Source organism: Manis javanica, chromosome 14, assembly GCF_040802235.1.
Source record: "Manis javanica isolate MJ-LG chromosome 14, MJ_LKY, whole genome shotgun sequence".
Classification (NCBI taxonomy): Eukaryota; Metazoa; Chordata; class Mammalia; order Pholidota; family Manidae; genus Manis; species Manis javanica.
In genome coordinates this window covers 11,065,418-11,088,936 of record NC_133169.1, presented here as the reverse complement: position 1 = coordinate 11,088,936, position 23,519 = coordinate 11,065,418, and the positions used below count along the sequence as shown (strand labels likewise).

The following is a 23,519-nucleotide window of genomic DNA, read 5'->3' as shown; positions in this document are numbered from 1 at the left end:
GTTTCTTGGTTTTCTTTTGCATGGATACAGAAAACAGAGCTGGGACCCAAGTTAGAAACTACAAGGAGTTTCATTTTAACCAAGATTATGGAAACAATTCTAAGTCAGAGCTTTTTGCAGAAGCATTGAATTTTAAAATGGTGAGTTCCCCGTCCCAGAGCGTGTCACAGCAGAGGCTGCAGGACTCCGGCCAGGTTCGGTACAGGTACCATGTGTGCAGTAATGGGTAGAAGCAGGAGCCTGCTGTCTTTTAGCCCTGAGTTCAGGCCGTGACCATCACGGTGATGCAACCTCTGTGCATTGACACTGCTGCCGGTATGCGTTGGCAGCTGAAACCTGTGTAAAATCTTCAAAAGGAGTTTTAGTAACTGGGCTCTGTGCCCCTCTATTGTAGGGATGTAAGAGCCCATCTGGCCCATCTCAGCATGTCTGGGCCTGCCTCAGCCAGCCCGCAGGGGCTTTGTGGCTGCCCATAGACTGCTTAGGAGAACAAAATGCAAAATGACCAGGTGTGTCTTGGTGAGGGTGGGGGGGACCACTACTCCCAATCCATCAGGGAACCCTAGTTGCCCCAAAACTCTTGGGCAATGCACAGAGCAGGGAAACAGGCATCCAGGCAGGAGGTGGGGTAGTCAGTGAGGTACCATTCAGAGTGCAGCATGTTCTTGCCCATATTCCCCCTAACCCCAGCTCAGCCTCTGGGGTCTGGGGCCAAGTCTCAAGGGATGGAAGAGGCTGTACTAAACAGCAAAAGAAAATCTTACGGAAAAGCCTCCCGTGGCTGTGCTGTAAAAGCCAGCAATGTAGACCTCTGTATTGGCCTAGGCAGTGGGCTGTGCCCCCATCAGAGGAGGGTGGAAAGCAAAGGTGGTGAGGAAGGCACACGTGGAACGCCCTAGGCCACAGAGCACATGGACAGGGTCCAGTCCCTTGCTGGCAGGTGCCTGCAGTGGAGGTGCAGGGCACAATGGGATTCCCAGGGGCAATCAAAACAACCCCAAAGTTGAAAAATGGAAAAGTTGACAGCATGTGAATTTCCTGCCTTGACTAATGTCAGCCCACAAATAGATGTGGCTGACGTGACTTACAGGAACTCCCCCTTTTTCCTCACCTTAGCTCCCTCCCAGAATTCCCACCCTTGTAGGATATTTGGCACTGTCTCCTCCCAGTGATACAGCGCTTTTCAACTGTCCCAGGGGGTAGAATTAAGCCCAGAGGCCCTTAGGCATCATGGTAAGAAACAAGCAACTTCCCTCCTACACACAAAGCATGGGAACTAGCTGTGTACCATCCTTGGCCAAGTTGCGAGGTTGGTCATTCCAGCCCATTTCTGTAGGGTTTAATTCTCTTTCAGATCCCTCCTGAGAAAGGCTGGGTGGTCCATCCTTGCTGGAGAAAGAAGCTGGTACTTAGGTCTGTCTATCTAAGGCAAAAGCCTGGAGGCTAAAAGACACTGGCCACTTCCCTGCAGAGCAAGTTTAGGGAAGCTCAGGGTTTACCTGTAAGACAGGCTGGGGTAATTTGGGGATTGACTCAACTGGAAAAACAAAACGGCTTCTTGCCAGTGCAGCATGGAGTTCACTTTACACACACACTGTCCCAGGCTTAGTGCTTCAGAATGCTGATGTTAAGGGAATTTTCTTATTGCCCCATTTCTCGATTCTCCTAAGAGGTATCATCTATTAATTATAATATATAAGCAATATATTATTATTTAATATAAGTAAAAGTACAAAGAAAGTAGCCAAATTAACGGTTTCCATGCTTAAGTGTCAAAGAGCACAAAATTACTGCAAGTGAGAAAGAGGAAAGAATTGTTGAATCAGAAATAACCGAGCAATTGGCCTGAGAAGGAGTAAAGACAGACGGGGGAAATGTCCAACATGCACCTGCAGTCAGGATGGGAGTGCCACCAGGAACGGCAGCGAGCAGCAGCCCGGGATCAGGGGGCCCAGCCTTGAAGCCCTTCCTGGCTGTCCGCGGGCGCCAGCAGAAGCGAACCTGACCCGGGGCCGCGCAGGGAGCGACTGCCTGGCCCCTCCCCTGCGCCCACCAGGCCCACCTGCCCGCGCTCCGGGCGCACCTGCGCCCCCTGGCGGAGCGAGCCACGGCCCCGCCCCCGGCAGCCTCCTCTCCGCGGCCTTGGAGTTGCGGGAGCCACCCGCCCGCTCGCGGTTTCTCCGGGCCTGGCCAGGCGCTCCCGGATCCTCGCTGGGTGCCCAGAGCCGGGGCAGAGGAGCCCATGGTGCCGTGCCTCGGGTCGCACCGCAGCTGCAGAACTCTACGCGAGCGGCACCGGCTCTAGGTCATCCCGCCGACGCCCCGCGGCTACAACGGGGCTGAGTGACACACGCTCCCCTGGCCGGAGGACTGACTTAGGCTCACGCCGTCCCGCTGTCCCCGGTACTTGGGCCCCTGGCTGCTAGTCTGGAAGGGGAACCCTTCAGGCAGAAGCTGCGCTTTTCTGAGAGAACTGTCTGGAAAAACCGAGCCTTTCAACTTTACTCTCCTAGCCTTGTCGATACAAAACATGAGGTCCTGTGAAGGATGAAAAGAGGGGTTTTGCGGAGAGAAATGCTACCTCTTTCCATCAAAAAAAAAAAGCAAATACACATATATTAAGTCATGCATTCTCACTGTAGAAAATACAATGGGGAAAATACATCGTAGAAAATAAAATGTAAGGAAAAAAAATCACATGTCATATCCTACAGAGAAAATAATTTAATATTTGTATGTTTTCCAAGCATTTTCTATGTATATTATGGTATCTATATATTTAAAATCAGTAATATTCTACACACATAAAATATATGTGCTCCTTTTTCAAATATTACATCATGACTATTTTCTTATTACAGTCTTCAAAAGGTTTACTTTTAAGTTGTTGCCTAACTTGAATTTGGAAAGTATAATGTATTTGGAAGTGATATAATTTAACTGTTTAAATTCTGGGCGTTTACTTGGCTTCTGATTCTCCACTTTAGGGGATGGCATCGTGCTGAAGAATCTTAACATAAACTGTTTATTCCATTAGAAGAACTTCAGAGAAGGAGAATTACTGGGCTAAAGTTACAAACTTGTAAGGGCTCCCATGACATACGGTTTAATTGTTTTCCAGAAAGCTGATGCTAATTTTCCCTCTTGCCATCAGTGTGAGAGAAACAACCAGCCCACTCCACCACCAGCTATAACAACTTTCTCAAGTACTGAGTTATATTTATTTAAATTTTTGTCCATTCCAGTGGAGAAAAGTATAGTTTTAGTTTGTAGTTCTTGGATTTGTGAGGCTGAAAAGCGTGTTTCATTTTATTGGCTTTCTGTGTTTTTTCTTTTGTGGTTGTCTTGTTTTTATTTTTAGCTTTTTTTTTTTTTTTATTTAGGCAATGAGTTTTTCAGATCAGTTCCTAAGACTGCTTTGTATAATAGGGAGATTTGTTTGCTGCAAAGATTTTTCCTAGTGTAATATTTGCTTTTAGAATAAGTTTCTGTGTTTTGAAGGACAAAAAGCTAAAAATTATTGTATGAATGATGTTAGCTGATACACCAGTCTTTTCCTTCATGTTTCTGCTCTTCTGAGATTTTATGCTTAACAGTACTTTCCCCTCCCAGCATTGATTAAATATTCACTTTGTTCTCTGGAGCCTGTTCGTGGTTTCTGCTTTTATATTTGACTCTAGTCCACATGAAATTTATTTTGGTGGCTGGGGAGAGGTGGGACTCTAATTTGGTTTTTATCCAAGTATCCAATCTATCCATTAACATTTATTAAATAATCTATTGCTTCCTAATTGGTTTTCTTTCTCATATATTGGGTTCTTACATACTAGGGTTCATTTCAGGGTTTTCCATTTTGTTTCACTGATCTGTCTTTACTGATTTTTCAGTAATGCCACAGGGGCTTAATTACCTTAGTTTTATTATACTTTTAACATCTAGGGGAAGCAAGGCCCCTCAATGGTCTTCTCTTTCAAAAAAAGTTACACTATTCTCATTTATTAAAACATCCTCAGTACCGGTAGTTATTCCCCTTTATAATTTCTAATTTCATTTGTGTTTTCTTTTTATTAGATTTATTAGAAGGTGGAATCGTTTGGATTTGTAAATTCTGTTTTTCTGGGTTTTTTTACTTCATTAATTCCTGTCTTTGTCATTGTTATAAACAATCTGTTCTCCTGAGGTTTGTTTTGTTCTTCTAATGAATTCAATTTATTTTCATGATGCTTTTTTTTTTTAACTTTAGGAATATTTTTCATCTGAGTACAAAAATTTGGCCACACTCTGAGTTTTGATATATGGAGCTGTCGTTGCAACTTTTTAAATAGTCTTTAATGGTAGTTTTGAATAATTCTCTTTTGACCAAGTTGTAATTGAGGATATTGCGTTAGAAGTTCCCTTCAAAAAAGATTCCTTTTAATTGAAGTTTTATGTCCTGTGGTTAGAGAATAAGCCTGAAAATTTTTTATGTTTTGAAACGTGTGGCCAATAAGTCGATCAGTTTTTGTAAATGTTCCATCAGTGCTTAAAAAGATGTACTATTTGTTTATAGGCTACAAAGTTCAATATTTATCAGTTATTAAAACATTTAATAATGCAGATTCTTCATCTCCTTATTTATTTTTGCAGAAAAGTTCACTGTTAATGTGTGTGGTACTTTTATCCATATTAAATGGTTTCTCTAGACTATTTAATGACTTTTGCTTTGAATTCAACTTGGCTTCAAATGAGGATTTCTACTCAATTGCCCTTTGGCTCGTACTTACCTAATAAATCTCTGCTGTTCATTAATTTTTCTGGGTTCCTTCTGTTTTAGGTATCTCTTTTGGTAAACAGCATGAAATTAAATTTTGCTTTTAAATCCTGTCTAAGTAAGAGACATTATCTTCTAATAGGGGAGGTGAACTCAATTATGTTATCATTATAAATTTTAAGTTTGGTTGTCTTTCATTTGTTTCATGCTTTATTTTTTCAAATTCTTCCTTCCTGCTTCTCCTTTGTTTTTCCATCTCTGATGTTGTTTGGGTGTCTTATCCAGGTTGTAGAAAGTACACATTCTCAGGGTGGGAGAAGCAAGGCTCTCAGGCAGGGTGTTGGGGTCTCAGGTCTTCTGCTCCCTGGCTCTGTGACCCAAGACACATTTCTTAACCTCTCTGTGCTTCCATTCCCCCACATGTAGAACAGGGATAATAAGAGCCCTTGTATCTAGTAGAGCTGTAGTATGGGTTAAGTGAAATAACACCTGGCTGATGCTATTGATATCATTATTGCTATACTTTAAAAATTCTACCTGGGAGTACCTTTAGCTTTAAAAAAACATGATTTAAACTGTACTTCTCTAATTATTAAAATCAAGTGATACGGTTTTAAAAATCCTCTTCTACCTAGGATGATGAATTTTGTGTTATTTTACTAATCCTTTCTAGCCTTCATCTATCAGCCTTTTAACCTGAGGGTTTGCAACCCTCTAATTATTATGGAATTATTTTTTTTATTTCATATTTCATCTACTCTTTCCAGAATCTGCTTTTTCTTTGACATTGGAATTTGGTTTTACAGCCATGCTTAAATGTAGACTGGATTTCATGTTTACTGGTTTCAATGTTGTCCTTCTGTCTTTCATATCATTCTATTATTAAGATCGTAATTATGATTGATCCCTTGGTCAACTGGTATACAAATTCCCCAAAATGTGTAGTTATTTACCTTCTGAAACTACAAACCTCCAAGAATGACTTTTGTTCCTCTTGGTTCCTAACACAAATGACACTAACGTCTAGAATTTGTTCCTGAGAAAAGTCTGCTTTTGTTGCCTGTGTGCTGCTAAGAGTGTTTAGCCTTAAGATTCAGTAAATGTCCAGAAAAATATTTTTTTTATTAGGATATGTGGCTTTTTATTTATTTATTAGGGTGGCTTTTTGCCCCTATCCTAGCTGGAAAACAGGAAGCCTTTTTGATCTGCCTAATCATAACCTCCCCACACCCCTTGGTTGGCCAATTCTGGGAAAGTTTTCTTCATGTATGTCTTTGATTATGCTTTTATCCAAATTATTCTGATTTCTTCTTCCAAAATAACTCTTAATTCTTGGATTTAGCCTTGCTTCTATAGCTTCCAACTCTGTCCTATTTCCCCTCTTCTCCCATCTCTTTGTTTTTTTCTTCCACATTCTGAGAAAACTTTTAAGTTTGTCCTCCACAGTCCACATTTAAAGAAATTCAGTACCCCCAAGCTCCCAACATAGATTTCATTTTTTGCTAATATGATTTTAGTTTTTTGGCACTCTATGCTTATGCGAACCAGATACGATTTCATTTCATATCTGCCCACTCATCTCTAATGGAGATCACATCTTCTTGCACCCTATTAGGGATGCCCAAAAATCTTCTAATGTTACTTTTTTTCCCTCATAATTAAACATTCTTCTTCATCTTCAGGATTATCTTCCTCTTTCTTAATGCAGCAGGTTGGTATCCAAAGTCTTATTTCCAAAGATGGGACACACCCTTACCCCATGCCCCTCCTCCCGTCCTCTCCCCCACCACACTTGCTGTGAAGTCTCTGAATTAGGAGTGATCTATCCAGACCTGACCCCCCACCCCTACCCCAACCCCACAGCAGGACTGCCTGTAGGTTGTGCCTGCCCTATGGGGTGCTGACTTCTCATTTCTCCATCTAGAGGACGTGTCTGGCAGGCTTCATTCCACGTGGCAGGATACTTGCCTATTCTCACTAACCAATTCTCTGATACCCCAAACCAGTGGTTTGCAAACTTTTAAAATGATGGACTCTGCTAGTAAAAAGGTTTTGAGCACGTGCCCTTCCCCTGCTATATGTATAATTACTATAAATTACACACATGCATTACTGTCCACCTGCATATTAAACATTAGTAAAGCTTAAGGTTTTACAACAACAATAACTATGAATAGAAGTTCCGATCGTTTCTTCCTGTTGTCCCGGTGGGTCACTGTGCATGTGTTCCGCATTGGAGGTCGTGCCTCAAACCAAAGGGACCAGTGAGAAACCACAGTCCTTGGGCCACTGTTCTCGGGGCTCTTCTCCACTCTGCCCAGCACACAAGGGCCCTACCTAGGGGTTTGTGTCAACCCCATCTAATGTGCTTCCTCCCTTCCTGGAGCCGAAGTTCCCCGGCCAGAGGTGGAAGGAGTCTGTGGGAAGGTGGTGGGAAGGACAAGGGAGCTATTCTTGCCCCCTGGCTTCTGGCTGGTGCCGGCCTGGGGGCCTCAGAGAGGCAGGAGCAGGTGGAGGAAGGAAGCTTCTCTTTATCTTCCTTACAATGGGGGTGGAGGTGGGGGTGCTGTTTTCATCAGGGAAAGAATGGGCCACAAATTGTTTTCCTCCAGTTCCAGGAGTCAGGTCTCCAGAATCAAATTTCTCATTGAAATACCAAAATACAGAAGTAGGTGGAAATTCATGCCACCATCACCAAAGACCTGTTCACAGGCCAGAAGTCCCGATACCCTGGGACAGCCTGCATGCAGAAAGTGGTGCCTCAGGAGGGAAGGGTCCAAAGGGAACCCATTCACAAGGTTGGAAGGTCCTCTACAAAACCTGGCTCGGGATCACAAGACTCAGCCCATTTAATCGGTGTTTGGGGAGGCCTTGCTGCCCCTCCAGGGCGACAAACATACCAGTGTGAGCTGGCAGACCTCTGTGGAGGGTGTGCCAGGAAAGCCCACTTCCCCAACCTGCTGCCCGCGGAGACCCGAGCCTCGGATGGTTTCTCCACTAGCAAGGCTGCTTGGCGCGTGACAGTGTTTAATGAGGAGGTTCCTCGCATGAGCTCTGGGAGGCCTGTGGGAGGCGGGCAAGCGGCCAGGAGAATCCCAGAGAATGCCGAGTGCCACAACTGTCAGGCCTCGGAACCCATGATGTAATGCCTCACTGGGGTCCAAGGAAAACAAGCCTGCTGTTGTCGCTGCCCTCCCAGCAACCAGGCGCTGCCCTCCCAATAGCCGGCTGTTCGGGGTAATTACTGATTCCCTCTCTCTCCTTGGGAGGAGGAAATGTGAAAAACCTTTATTGTCACATAAAAGCCGAACCAAGATATGAGAGATGTCTTTTAAAATGCATCTTGCTGAAGAGGGATTTCCATAGCAACTTCAGAAGTATGTGTATACAACCAGAGATAAGTCCAGGCTGATGAAAGCCACCTGGAATGTGAACAAGCCCTGCTCTGGGCATTAGCACATGGGCGTTTTTTCTAGAACCAGTCACGCTGCTATGTGACCTTGGGCAGGTCATTTACCCTCTCTTCTATCTAAGGTGACAGAATCATCATCCGATTGGGCTAACAGAGATCAAGGTCATCTTGCCCACATCATCCACCCACCCTAGTCTGATGCTTCTCTGGAAAAGCAGCCCCCACCTCTATGATTGAATGATTCCTGTCTTGAGGTCTCTGACAATCTTACTTATTCCATGACGTTGGGAAAGGACAATGATCCTTTATGCTTGGTTCTAAAAGAAATTGCTTTGTCTTTTTAAGAGAAGTGCTTTGCCTGATGAGGAAAAAGCATACTTATTCATATACGTTTTCACAGTTTCATAGGTCAGATTCCTGGGAAAGGGTCTCTGAGACTGAGATTTGAGTATGAGAGGTTATTGGGGCTGCTCTCAGGATTGTGGGGCCTGAGGAAAGTGGGACTGGGCAGAGGGAGAAGGTGAAGTATCATGCATTTCAACAGGGCCAGAGTGACCCTGCAGAGCTATCCTGCTGGAGATAAAGGGCTGGCCTTTGAACTCCTACACTGATAAGTCACTGGAGGCTTGTTGTCCCTAGACAGGGGGTTTGACCTTGGCTGAAGCAGCTCCCTTCAGCCAGGGCAATTCTGGGAGAGGAAAGAGACTTGGCCTCTGGAGAACAGACAAGCCCAGCTGAGGGAATGAGATCCTGGGCCTAGCGTGGGCATCTGGGTGCTTGTGGATAAAATGAGAGTTCCTGTGGCCAGGATTCTCACCTGGCCCTGGTTGACTAGCTCACTGAACACCTGTGGGCAATACATGGCTGTTGACTGTATATGAAGAGCTCCGCCCAGGGCTCTGGGCACAACACAGTGGCATGGCTGCAAGGCTGCAGCAAAGCAGAGCAGAGGCTGGAGTGGTGGCAGCGCCGAGGACAGAGGCCCAGAGGACGGCTGTGCAGGATGGCTGTGCGGACAGAGGGGCCCAGAGGCAGAGACCGGCTTGCTGCATGCAAACTTGCTCTGAGTGAACCGGATTTTAGTGACTGACCTGCCACCTGGGAATAAACTTGGATGTAACCCTTTCACCCCAAGAACGTTTGCTGTCAATTCTTTGATCACATTGAACCCACAGCGAACTTGCCCAGGGCTGAAACTCACTGGCAAGACAGTGCTGCACCAGGGCACCTACTCCCTCGGCCGTGTTTAAATTTAACATAAAGTCCACCCTGAAGACAGTGTGATAAAATGGTTAAGAACACAGACATCAGAGGCAGGCAAAACAGCAAGACTGGGATTTAAGTGTCAGTCTCAGTGGCTTTGAGACTCTCAGCTCAGGAAAGTTGCCAGGAGAGTCTAGGCCACAGTTTCCTTTTTAGTGCAGGATTCAGCCTGGGAAGGTGAGACAAACAGGACTACATTCAGGGGCAGAATCAGGTTCAGATCCTGGCTCCACATTTACTGGCTCTGTAACCTTGGGCCAGTTCCTTCACAGAGGTTTCCTCAACCCTAAAATGGTGCCTCCATCATAGGCCTATTAAGAGGGCAAACGGAGATGACATACATGCAGCATTTCACACAGGTCTGGCATCAGGTGAAACAGGGGCAGCCCTCACACCCACCATGGCTTTAATAGACTTCCTGTGAAAGCTCAGCAGACCCCCTTTTGGTCAAAGGGCCTCCTTACAAGAGAAGGGGAAACTTCAGAACTTTCAATTTGCACATCGTTCCCCTGGGCCTTTGCAAAAGTCTTTGGACTTCAGCTGCGGCTTGTCAGTCATGCCTGCAGACAGGGGCCTGGTGGTCGGCCAGGAGCCAGGGTAACCCAGCCTCAGCTCGGAAGCTTTGGAGGGCCATTCAGTGCCAAATAAAACTCAACAGAGTACTTTGCAAACACCCCACTTAGAAGCTCACTTATTTTCCAGTAACAAATAGGCACCCATACTTGTGACAGGTTCAATAAACAATGAAACTCACTTAATGTACTTTGTTCCATGTTCAACCCATTTGTCCATCTGAAAAGTGGGGTGACCACATGTGCCAAACAGGGTTGATCTGAGGATATGGAAGATTTCAAACATCTTAAAGGACCATGTGAATTTAATTGTTGTTAGAGGGCTTGGCTTTGATCAATTAGAGGGAAGGTAGAAAGAGCATGGACTACCATAGGTAGGAATTGGTTCTCATTATAAGCAGGCAGCCACAATATTCCCAAGAGTTATCAAGGGATCTCTGTTACTATTATTAATTTTCACTATCATTGTACTGCAGTATATGGTTCACACACACTATCTTGTTTGATTCTAACAACAAATCCTCTAAAGGAGGCATTATTACCCTCAGCTTGCAGATGAGAAGACAGGCCTAGAGAGGTTGAAGTGACTGGCACAATGTTGCTCAGATAAGAAGACCATGAGGAGTTTGGGGTTAGAACCCAAACACATGCTTTCTCCACTGTAGAGAGTGTCTGTTACCAGAAATGGCTCAGGAAGCACTGTGAAGTATGGTTCCCCCTTAGAGCCGATGTGGCAATGTCAGCTACTGAGTAAAGGTGGCGCTCTGAACAGTTGGGTATCATGTGTCCCTGGGGCTCTCCCTATATGTAAAAAATGCCTCCCAATGCTGCCCTGGCTCTCAGACTAAGCTGGCCATGCTTAGGCACCTTTGTCCTGCTGCAGAAGAATGCCCTTCCAGTTTGACTCTGTCTGCTGACCACCAAATATCTGAAAAAAATGTCTATAAACAGAACATCTGGAAATAGGTGGGAAATCTGGTTCAGTGTACCCATGTGAGATGTTTTTAGGCTAACTATCCTCTGGACGTCTTCTTTCTTGTTTTATCTCTGCAGGGACACTGGTACATGGAAGATTTGGCAAAACAATCATGCGTTGATGAATGAAGGGTGACTACAAGAATCCACGTAAGTTACACAGGCTGCCTGACCAGGCCCCCAGCATCATAAAAATCACCTCTCTCAAGTCAACATACCTTCCTCCTATCTCAAGGGAATGACTGTTCTGAGGGGCTGGCAGCATGCGTTAGAGTCTCTGATCTCTGTTAGGCGATAGCCTCCTCTCTCACCAGCTGCTTCTCTGAGTCACTGCCCAACCATAGCCTCCTAAAATAATGTTTCCCAAAGTATGTTCCATCACTACAGTGCTTGGCAGACTTTTAGGAGCTTATAAATCAGCAGGTAAAGTTTTTCAAATGCAAGTTCTATTCGTTAGTTCTGCATTCTAACAAGTTCCCAGGGATGCTGCTGCTGGGGTCTGCAGTCTGAGCAGCGAGCCATCAATAATATAAAATGAAAAGGGTTTGTGGGTAAATACTTCTGAGAATATCTGCATGAAACAAAATTATACCAGTTTCATTATGGCAGGACTTCTCAGAGGCTTTAGAATGCTGGTGAGCATCGTTACTCTCTAAAAGGAAGAGATAATACAGAAATTGCAAAGTGTTAGACATGAGAAAGGGTTAATGATATAACCAGATTGCTTTGATATATTGGTTTACAAAGAAGGAACAGAAAATGACAAAATACTATATGCATTTCTCCCCACCTACCTTGGTTCTGGTGTTGCCATGTTGCAGCTCCTATTCAGCCCGGACTCCGCCCATCCCTTTCCCATTTTCTCCTCAGAGGTGTTGAGCAACTGATGGCCTCCTCCATCAGACCATATGCCTCCTGGGACCCCTGCTCCCCCTCCCATCCCCCATCACACCCCAGGCTCTGCGTTCAGAAGGCCTGGGCTGAATGGGGAACAGGACCCACGGGAATACCTTTCACAGACTCGGACGGTCCAGGCCGCGATGATCCACAGTGAGATGCTGAACACGAGCAGCACGGTGCCGGGGCAGATGGTCATGAGGGTCTTCATGACGAAGCGTGTGTTGAAGTTGATCTTGTTAAGGGCCCCGATGCTGCGGGACGAGGCGTCAGTGAAGAGCTTGCTGTGCAGCAGCATGACGCGGGCGATCAGGTACAGGCGCAGGAACATGGGGATGGACAGGATGATGTCCACGTCGGCCTCCGCCCGCGACGGCGTGTAGGAGAAGGCCAGGCGCGCCGTCCAGAAGAACTTGTACTCGCCAGGAATGGGGTGGATGGCGCACACCAGCATCTCCAGGCTGATGTAGAGGATGCGCTCATAGGTCATGGCTATCCGCCAGTCGTCCGCACCATTGTCAATCACAAAGAGCTGGCGGGAGCAGAGAGCCCGTTAGTTAGTGTGGCCCGGATGGAACATCACAGCTAGCAGAGGGAGGAGGGGGCAGCTGACCCACCTCAGCCCTCTTTGGAGACCTTGCTGGTGTGGTTAGAGCCCTGGAGGGGGAGGGGGAGAACTGGCTAAGCCACTTCCACTCTCTAGGCCTCCATTTCTGTAAACTGCTTCCCAAGGTCCCTTCCTGCTCTAAGGTGCCGCCGAGGAGGCACCTGCTCTAAGATCTGTTTCACAGAGGAGGCGAGAGAACAGTTCATCTGTATTAAAAACCGGCTCCAAGCCCCTACCAGGCCCTGACTGAAGGCCAAGAGGGCGATACAGAGATGGAACAGCTGTGTTTGCCGCGGAGTGAACTCTCGGGTCTGGCCCAGACCCCTCTCGCTGCTCGGGGAAGGGACTGACGAGTGTGTGCTGGCAGCGCGTTTCTCTAACACTGCGCAGTGGCGTATTCGTGGTGAGGGCTCTGGAGCCGGGCTGCTGGGTCTGGATCCGGATCCTAACACTGACCAGCTCTGTGATCTTAGGTGAGTTACTGAACCTCTCTGTCTCAGTTCCTCATCTGGGGGCAATGAAAAGAGCAGTCTATGTGAGGCTGCAATGGATCAGTACATACAAAGTGCATAGAATCCTGTCTAGCACCCAGTAAATGCTCTGAAAATACTAGCTATTACAATTTGTAGCATTGTTAATGGGGGCGTCATTCTTTCTGTGAAATAAGGGTTGGACTCAGTGATGTGGAAGTTCCCTTCCAGCCCTAGCCTTCCATGAACCTGAGATGCCTGTTGTCATTCCACGAGGATGGGCAAAGCAGCTGAAATAAGCACTTACTGAGCACCTGCTACGTGCCCAGCTTGGGCTTGTGCTGGGGTTCACATATGGGGAAGGCAAGGCTTTGCTCTCAGGGAGGTCCTTCCGTGAGGATTCAGGGTTGAACAGATCAGCTCTGAGCGTGGCCCCCATGAGGCTCACAGAAGGCAACTAGAAGGTACTAAGGCAGGAGCCAGGCAGGCGGCTCTAATGAGGAAGGTGTGATCTCTGAACAGGAGAGGACACCCAGCCGAGACTCCCTCTCCCTCCTTCCCCATGCAGCTGGGCCTGGGTGTTTCCAGCAGAAAAGACCTAATGGCTGCTTAAAGCATTCCCCCTGCTCCTAACTGCCACGGACAGGCCAACCCTGTTGGCAGCGTGACTGCCTGGCCAAACTCTTCAAACACAAAATGAAAATCATCCACCCTATAATAAAGAATTGCATCCGGTTACTATAGTAACTGGGTTCACTCTGGGCAGGAACTGAAGCAACGAAGTCAGATTCCTTTGATTGCCTGACAGGGAGCAAGATTGTGTGCCAACCAGTTAGAGCAGAGGGCACATCATTGCTCTGCCCAGCTTCACAGGAAGGTGCTGCTCCCAGGGCAGGGTCACCACCTGCCTCTCAGGAGCCCTGCTTCTGTTTCAAGTTTCCTGGTGCAAGGTGGGTGGGGGGCGACCTGGGGTAGTGGACTTGCCCAGTGAGGCATGCTGCAGTACACATCCAGTTATTAGCTGTGTGATCTTAGACAGGTCACACCACTTCTCTGAGCCTGTTTCCACATCTCTCTCATGTGACTGTTAATCTTGACCTTGTCCATCTCATGGGATTAGCCTTAGGATCCAGCAACACAGATAATAAGAAGGAACATACTTCACTAACTACTGCAAAAATGTGAGGGATTATTAAGATGCTGGCTTGGAGGGCACTCCTGCGTGTGTGTGCTGGGGAGTGGGGCTCCTGGGGGTTGGATGAGTGTCAGCTAGCCTAGATAGAGCTCTGGTGTGGGATTTGTGGCTCCGCAGCAGGGAGCACTATGTCCCAGAAGGTTCTGCTGCTATCCCATGTGCGGACACCCTCATGCCTGCTGGCATCTAGTCCCGGGACCCCAGCTCTCCACATGTAGCCTCACTGCTTTCAGACAGTGGGCAGAGAACAGACGCCCCACCTGGCCCCATCCTCACTCAGCTTCTGCTCATTCCTTTCAAATCACAAATCTCAGTCATGTCTGTATGTGCGTTTCCTTGGTTTTCATCTGTTTCTCCTTGAAAGCAGTGATTCTCAACCTGACTGCACATTAGGGTCACTTAGCTTGTTAAAAGTACCTATGCCATAAATCTGCAAAGAAGTAAAAAGCTAACCTTTTCAAACAATATGGCTTCTCTCTCACTTACCAACTTTACATTTCCCTGTATGGCCCCGGAAGATGACTGGTTAGCCAGAGACGGGTAAGATTCCTCAAGGGAGGAACAACCTAAGACAGGCACAGTCGCAGGGGGGCCATCAGGTGAGAAACTGGGGATCAGCAGAGGTGAGGCTTAGAACCTCACCCCCACTGTTTTGAGAGAAATCTTCTGCACCCGTGGATGTTTTGTTGCCCTTGTCTAGCTCGGATTAGCACATAGTCCACAGGCACACACCTGATCATCTGCATTTGCTCTCTTATAGCACTAACCTATGTTTTCTACCTTTATCTTGCATCTACCTATTCTTCAGCATTTTATTAAAAAAAAAAATAATAATAATAATAATAATAAGGGAGAAATGTGGGATTCACATATAAATCAAGTATAAAAATCAAACGAATAGTTATATCTGACCTGATTGTTTATAGTTCATAATGCGTAATCAAAACCGAAAGTTTCTGTGATGACTGCCCTTGTACTGTTCACCATGTAAGAACTTATTCACTATGTAAGAATTTGTTCACCATGTAAGAACTTGTTCGTTATGCTTCAAAAGATTGGAGACTGATGAGAATTAGGCTTGGGGTGGATTAATGATTGTGCATTGAGTCCCCTATATAGAATTTTATTGTTGTTAACAACCATTTGATCAATAAATATGAGAGATGCCCTCTCAAAAGAAAAAAGAAAAGTACCTAGGCCAGGGCCCACCCAGACCAAGCAAATCTGAATCTCTGGGTATGAGGGATTTTTCTTAGAGCTTCCAGGTGCCTCTAAAGTGTAACCAGGACTGGGACCCACAGTCACAGTTGGAGCACCAAAGGTACAGTGGCTGTGCCTTCCTTGTTCCTGCTGGGATCTCCATTGCCCAACCCAGATCTTAACACAGAGCAGGCCTCTGATGCTTATTCAGAATCAGTAAGTGCCATTTACTGTGTGACCCTGGATGATTAAGGTCCCGTCTCTTGGGCTCAGTTTCCTCCTCTGAGGAATGAGTGGATGGATTAGATAATCCCCAAGATGCCTTCTGCTCTGAAGAGCCAAAATTCTCAAGACCCTCTGGCATGGCACCTCCCGCCTCTCTCCAATGCCTGAGGCAGTGCCTGGCACACAGTGGGCAGTCAGTAGAGTTTCAGTGAATAAAGAAGTGGGTGGGTGAATGACTGATAGGAAGAAGAAGACAGGTTACCAGTGGTCCTTTTTAACCATCCAGAATATAAATTCCTATAGAAAACTCATTTCTAAGCCTGTAACTAATACCTGTCAATACATCTTATGCCATGGGAAGGGCACCCTCCTATTCCCAAGGGATGGTCCAATCTGGAATAAATTGTTCCAGGTGATTTTCAAGCCTTAGAAAGTTCTAGAGCTAATCCAGAGCCAGGACCTTGAGTGCCACTGGACCAGAGGGGCGAGGGGGAGTATGCAAGCAGTTCCCACAAAGGACTACCCTTCCCGAGGTTCAGTCTCAGCCACCCAGCCCTGGTTCCAGAGCAGCTGTTTGTTCTGGTGAATTTTGGAAGAGTGCCGAGGTGATACGGACAGGATCTGGCATGGGGTGCGGGACACCAGGAAGCCCCGGGGAGGTCCACTCGGGCTGTCATGGAGCAGGAGCCTCAGAGGCTTGGGGCTGACCAACAAGCTTCCTCCTACCTAGCCTGGGTTTGCCCCTCTTGCCTGGCCTCCCTAAGTGGCGGAGGAAAGCTATATCTTTCCAGTTGCTGAGTCATTCTGCTTTCTAACCCTAAAACAGTGACTTCTCTCATCTGGGGGAGGGTCAGCCTGAAGAAGCAATGTCCGGGCTCCCGCAAGTCCCGCTCTGCCCTCAAACAGTGCCCTGAACTAAGCTGGCGCCTGACCTAATCCTTCTGACACTTAACTGGTGGTTCTGAGAGCCTGTAAGATTTTCAGCATGTTAGTATAATTCTGAAAGCTTTGGGAGGAAGATTTTATGCGTCAGAGCCATTCTAAACTTGCCTTCATGGAGTTTGTGATAAAAGAGAAATAAATGAGAACCAACTCACTTCAATTTAGCTCAACTCAACTCAATTCAACAAAGCAGTTAGCAAGAACAAACAAGTACCTGAGATTTGCTAAGAGAATAGACCTTACATGTTCTTCTACACACACAGAAGGTAATGATGTGAGGGGATAGATGTGCTGATTAACTTCACTGTGGTAATGATTTCACTGCATAATTTTAAATATATAGTGGACCCTTGAACAACATGGGTTTGAAATGTGTGGGTCCACTTATACATGAATTTTTTTTCAATAATTTTTTGGAGACGTGCAACAATCTGAAAAAAAAAACATTTTCTTTTCTCTAGCTTACTTTATTGTAAGAATACCGAAAATAATACATATAACATACAAAATATATGTTTATCGACTGTTTCTATTTATCAGTAAGGCTGCTGGTCAACAGTAAGCTATTAGTTAGGTTCTGGGGGCGTCAAAAGTTATATGCAGATTTTTGACCACATGGGAGGTCAGCAGCCTTAACCCCTGTGCTGTTCCAGGGTCAGCTGTATCCCATGTTATTTGTCAATTATGCACCAATAAAAAAGAACCCACTAGATGAGGACACTGTGATGAACTGGACACACTCCATGAATCAGATTGCAGTCGGGAGCAGCTCTGGCTGCTCTGGACATGGTGAGGGCTCATCTTGAAAAGCTTCTTAAGCAAGGAAGGGTTCAGTAGTGCCTGGAAGGCAGGTATCAGACAAGCCTGGTGTGGCAGCTTATCAAAGTGGCCTCAGATGCCTTCCATCCCATTTGTTTGCTTCTTCACATGTGACTTTGTCTCTCCCCCAGCAAAAGGGACAGGCTGTTTGTCAACCACTTCAATCTGAACTTGGCCATGTGCCTTGTTCTGGTCAAGGAAACATAAGAAAATGTGATGTAGCAGAGGTTTGAAAAATGACAGTGCAGTGGGGCTCGCTGCACCCACATGGCTCTGTTTCCCCTGCCTCCCCAGCCTACGGGCGCCCCAGCTGCCAGGCATGAGAGTGAGACCATCCTTTACCAGCTGCGTATGGATGCCCACCCAAGGTGAGACCAGGAGAAGAACCAGGGAGCTGAGCCCAGCCTGGATCACGGACCCACACAATAGTGAAATGATTATTGTTTTAAACCATTAATTTTTGGAGCGCTCTGTTAGGCAACAAAGCTAAATACATACGGAAACCAACTGATACACTTAGCACATGTATTAGAAGAGTTGGATAATTTGCCTGCCATGCCCAACATTTCCCTTTCAGCTTCTCCTGCCAGTGCGTGAGAAGGAACTTCCACCCCACCCCACCCACCCGCACAGTTGATCAGTCAGGGCTGGCCAGTCTTTCTCAAGTAACTGAGTAACTCGATGTGGAGAAGAGTATGATTAGTAGCCATGCCAGCTTCCCCCAGCACTACCCCCACCCAGTGGAGATATCATTTCATATATCAAAGAAAATCTCAAAGCATGCAAAAAGTTATTTTGCCAACAGTTTAGTTATTTTGCATGCAAAGTGTTTCTCACATGTAAAAAGTCAACTGGCAGGCTGAATCAAAGAAAAAAAAAACAACTTATTGGGTGTGTTGGGGGAAGAAAAACTTCATAGGGCCTGTGAACAATGAATCTTGTTGGCAAATTTGGGGGGCACATTGATTAGCTGGCAGCTAGCCAAGAGGTCAGTGAGGGCATTCCATCCTTGAATGGCCAAGTAGAGGTACCAAAGAAAACAATTTCAATTATTTATGGATTCTCCAGAAACCCTTGAATTTTGGCTGTAGTGCATGGGTGCAACCAGGCTGTCTCTCTGTAAAGTATACTGGACCATCCCATCTGCACCTCCATCCCTACACATGCCTGCACGCCGCCCTCATTAGAGTGTCTTACAGAGCTGTCCTGTCATTCACCAGCTGCTCACGGGGGCCAACCCTGAAGAGCCACCTGGTCACCTCAGGACAGGTCAGTGCAAGTGGAATTTCTGGAGCCCACCGTGAGTTAGCTGAGGGCCCACGACAGGCCGTCTGACAGGGAGACAGAGACAATCCCGGAGCCTCCAGTGTCGGCCTGACAGCACTGAGCACCAGGCCCCCCAGGAGCCCCTGCATTTTCCTTGGAGGCACACAGGAAACCTGCCCCTTTTTTCTCCCTCTCAGAGTAAGTCTGGAGTTGTCCCATAGGATTCACTAGTTTTTCTGATTCTACTCTGAAAGACTTGAGGCTTTTCAAGTTCTGTGGGTTTTTTTTAGTATATTTTTGTTTTTATTTTATTTTATTTTTTATTAAGGTATCATTGATATATAATCTTCTGCTCAGGTTTCACATGAACAACATTGTGGTCATTAGATTCCTTCCATTATCAAGTCCCCACCACACAACCCATTGCGGTCACTGTCCATCAGCGTAGTAAGATGCTATAGAGTCACTTGTCTTCTCTGTGCTATACTGCGTTCCCCGTGCCCACCCCCCCATATTATGTGCACTAATCATAATGCCCCTAAATCCCCTTATCCCTCCCTTCCCACCCACCCTCCCCAGTCCCTTTCCCTTTGGTAACTGTTAGTCCATTCTTGGGTTCTGTGAGTCTGCTGCTGTTTTGTTCCTTCAGTTTTTGCTTTGTTCTTATACTCCACAGATGAGTGAAATCATTTGGTATTTGTCTTTTTCTGCCTGGCTTATTTCACTGAGCATAATACCCGCCAGCTCCATCCATGTTGTTGCAAATGGTAGGATTTGTTTTCTTCTTATGGCTGAATAATATTCCATTGTGTATAGGTACCACATCTTCAGGTTCTTTATTTAAACAATATCTTTGTGAAAATATTCTCACCTGTTAGGGGAGATCCTGCCTAGGCATTTTCCAGCCAACCTGAAAATTTTTTATTCTTGCACAACTATGAATTTTTTTTTTAATTAAAGGAGAGAAAACTAAAAGGCTGTTTTTGTTTTCTACTCCTCTGTGTGTGAGAAAAACTACAGGGGAATTTTCCATTATTTAAATATATATATTTAAATATAAATAAAAAAATATATATGCAGAAAAAAAGAAAAAAGAAAAAAAACTAAACATTTTTCTTAAAATCCAGTAATAATATATATATTTTTCCAAACTCCTTGGAGCATATATTCTACATACTAAACCATTACTACAGAGTTTCCATGGAAAAGCAACATCGAAAGTCCTGTAGTACTAATTAGGTTTCCCCAAGGACAAGAGCGGATTGCCTGTGATGAAATGAACCACTGGGTTTGCAGTAATGATTAACACAAATCTCTAGTAAGTAAATGTGCCATAGAACTAGAAAGGGAGGAAGGGAAGAAAGAAAAAAAAATCAAAGATAGAAAAAAAGCTACCTCTAAAAGAGAGAGCAAGTAGGGGTCTGTCAGGAGAGTCTGTGAGTCTGCCACCAGGGCTCTCAGAGGGATGGGGCCCCTGCCAGCCAGCTCTGCATCTTTCTAAGAAATCCTCCCTGTCTGACATTGCTGTGACTTACTGAGTCAAATGGCACTGGGCCATATGTAATGTCCCCCAGTGGCTCTTTGGCCTGGCCCAAGCAGGGGGCTCCTGCACCGCACATGAAAACCCAGGCGACTCCTGAGCCTGAAGTTTGCTTGGGACTGCCAGAGACCACGGGCAACCATACATCCTCTCCTCTCCCTGTCCTTAGAAAATAAAATCTAAGTTACAGCATTTCAGGAAGCAAGTCATTTTCACCCACATAACAAGGATTTCTTGATCCCTGATCACGGCAGCACTGGGGCTAAAGCCTTCTGCCACCAGCCATCTGTGCAGGGGCAAGTCCCTTTCTCTCTCCAATCCTCAGATTCCTCATCTGTAACATGAAAGGCTGGATCCAATTTGTAGTTTTCCATATTCTGCTAGTATGGAGCCATTTCTTCTAAAGAGATTTTTCATTAGAAACCCAACATGGGAACCAGATAACTCAGAGCTGTTCTAGTTGAAAGGGCAGTGAAAAGCATTCAAGACCAACTCATTCATCTCCTCCAGCCTTGCTCTCTGTGGTGGCTCCACACTCCTCCATAGAACACTTTGGTTGCAAAACAACTGGCTGGATCGGTTGGCCTGTAGCTGTAATGAGGGATATGGTCCTGGAAACCAAGGTGCTTGAGGTCTAGTTCGAGAGATGCAGGATGCACAAGCACAGATCAGTTTGTTTGGTCACTCACTGACTCATTCTGTGCTTGAGTCCCTGTCATATGACGCCCACTGTGCTAGCTCTAGAAATACAGCGAGAACAAGTAGACAAGGCCTCTGTCCTCATGGAGATTACACTCTACTGGAGAAAAACAGATAATAAACAAGTAAACTGCTTAACTTCAATGAGCAATGCCTGGTAGGAAGGGACTAAGATGGGCAAAGGAAATGAGAAGAGTCTGGGTGGAGGCCGCCCTGGCTTAGGCAGGCACCCAGACAGGGCTCTCTGAAGGGTGGAACTTGCAGAGCAAGGTAACAGGCCGAGGGTACAGTGCATGCCAGGACCCAAGGCAGGTTGGAGTGTGGAGAGTTTGAGAGATGAAAGAAAAAAGGCCAATGTGGGAAATAAGTAAAGGATAGGACCCAAAGAGGCCAAGAAGGCAGCAAGGCCCAGATCACTGGGACCTTGGAGACCATGGAAGGAGCTGTATGGAGGGCGGGGAGACCCCAGCAAACCCCACCAAGGCCATGTGCACATCACCATCACTTTCTGAAGACAGAGTGTCCAGAACTTAAATACATGTCTCTGTTAGTCAGCTTGGTCAGCCATAACAAAGCACCCCAGACTGGGGGGCTTAAATAACAGAACTTTACTTTCTCACTGTTCTGGAGGCTGGAAGTCCAAGGTCCAGATGCCAGCATGGTCTGGTTCTGGGGAGGACTCTCCTCCCAGCTTGCAGACAGCCACCCTCTCACTTTGTCCTCATGTGGCAGAGAGAGAGAGAGAGAGAGAGAGAATTCTTCTTCTTCTAAGGCCACCATCCTATCAGTTAGGCTGCCCTGTGACCTCATTTAACCTTAACTACCTCCTGAAGACCCTGTCTCCAAATATATCATGCTGGGGGGTAGGGCTTCAACATATGAATTTGAGCAGGGGGCTGGGGGAACACAGCTCTAGTGGTGTTCTTATGTGATAAAATTACCCCAAACCTAAGTGCAGGCCAAGCCAGGCAATTTTGCACATACTGTTTTACTGCAACTTTACAACCTTCTCATAAGGAAGTAATATTATGCCCATATTACAGATGAAGGACCTAGAACCCAGAGAGGTTACATCAGTTGCCCAGGGTCCAACAGCATTTGGCATGACTCCGTGTCCCATCCCCTTTCACTTGCCAGCCTGCCCAGCGGAACCGTGTATGGTGGGGACTAGCCAATTCTAGCTCTACTTTGTGTAATTCTAAAGAAAATTCAAGGTCATTGTTTAAATGTTCTATTCTCAGAAGATCCTTCACTGACCACAGAATCAATATATAATTAAAATAGGCCGGGTCTGCACCACCCTGGGAAACCCACATTGTGATTAGCAATCCAGACTGGTCTCTGTCTGTGGAACTAAGACAGCTGCTTTCATTCCCACAAGACAGAATGCCCAGGCGTCGTCTGTCCACCCTCCTCAGCCCCTCCAGCGAGCGGATCAGGTGGTGGAGTCCCTGGCACACAACAGATCATCTTTGTGCAGAAACCCACCTACATACCCAGTTGTGTTTGTTAATGAAGAAGATTCCTTTTGGGCAAAGTTGGGGCAGGGTCAGAGGAGAAACACAGGACTTAATTTACCTGCCCTAGACATGAACAGGAACGCTGGAGATGGGGACTACAGGCTGAGGGATCAGGAGCAAAGGGGAAGTGGTGAGGGAGCACCGGAGCTGGTCTTGAGACAGGAAGGAGGACAGAGCCCCCTTAGAAGCAGCTGCTGCTGACCACCGCCCCTTAAGGCAGCAACAGTTATGGACTTGCAAGAACAAGACTAGGCGGAGTTCTGTGCTGTGTTGTTTGTTGTGCCACCAGCAGCATCATTCCTTCCCCTTGCTTTCAATCCACAGAGAAGTCAGCTCACCAAAGGCCTTGATCCTGGGTCCCGTGGAGATCAAGGGGCCAGAAGGTGAGCCATGCCTACAGTGGTCACTATGTGCAGGATGAAACCTGGAGAACATGCAGAAGAAATAGGAGTTTGGCATCAAAGAAACTGCCAAGAGAGAATGAGAAGTTCCCAAGAACCCCCGGAGAGCCACGGAGAGACGCTGGGCCCTCTCCTGCGTGGGGTGAGAGTTCACGCTCACTTCTATTTGAAGCAGTAAGGGCAAGGTGACCCCAGCCAACAGGCAGGGTAGAGTGGCCACACCTGGCATCATAGCATGCCCCTCCCCATCCATCTTCCAGCCTGCTACCTAAACGGTCTAAAATGCAGACCACACTGTGCTACTTCCCTCCTTAGAGCCCTTCGAGGCTCTCTAGAACGTCAGGATCAAGTCCATCATCCTAGCTGTAGATGGCAAAGGGCCCTTCTCCACATGGCCCCAGCCATCCCCCCAACCTAGCCTCCCATTCCAGCAAACCATGTTAGTCATGATCCCCAAACTTCTGGCCCTTCGAGTTTTGTTCGAGCTGTCCGCCTCCTCTCAACTTCACCTCCAGGAAGAAGCTCCTTCTCATTCCTCACAATCCAAATCAAGCATCTCTCCTCTCCACAAGTCTTGGCTGGCTCCTCCCAGCCCTCGGCAGGGTTATATGCCTTCTTTGGGGATTTTCCAGTCCCTGCCCCATGCTGTCACAGAGCCAACCCTCACATGGCAGCTAGTGAAGGACTTTCAGGGCTGGAGTGCTAGCCCCAGTGTCAGGCAAGGTGGAGAGAGAGCAGGGTAGCTATCGCCATCAACAGCACCAAC

General features: G+C 46.5%; 1 protein-coding gene across 3 annotated transcripts in view; it reads right to left on the bottom strand.

Moving 5' to 3' along the window:
• The window catches only part of KCNN3 (potassium calcium-activated channel subfamily N member 3), a 147,336-nt gene that overhangs the window by 47,608 nt on the left and 76,209 nt on the right, over positions 1-23,519 (bottom strand). For all 3 annotated transcript variants that reach the window (XM_037016765.2, XM_017676515.3, XM_073221184.1), the window contains exon 3: positions 11,983-12,401. In XM_037016765.2, coding sequence (XP_036872660.1) covers positions 11,983-12,401 — 419 coding nt within the window. The remainder of the gene's footprint in view (positions 1-11,982; positions 12,402-23,519) is intronic.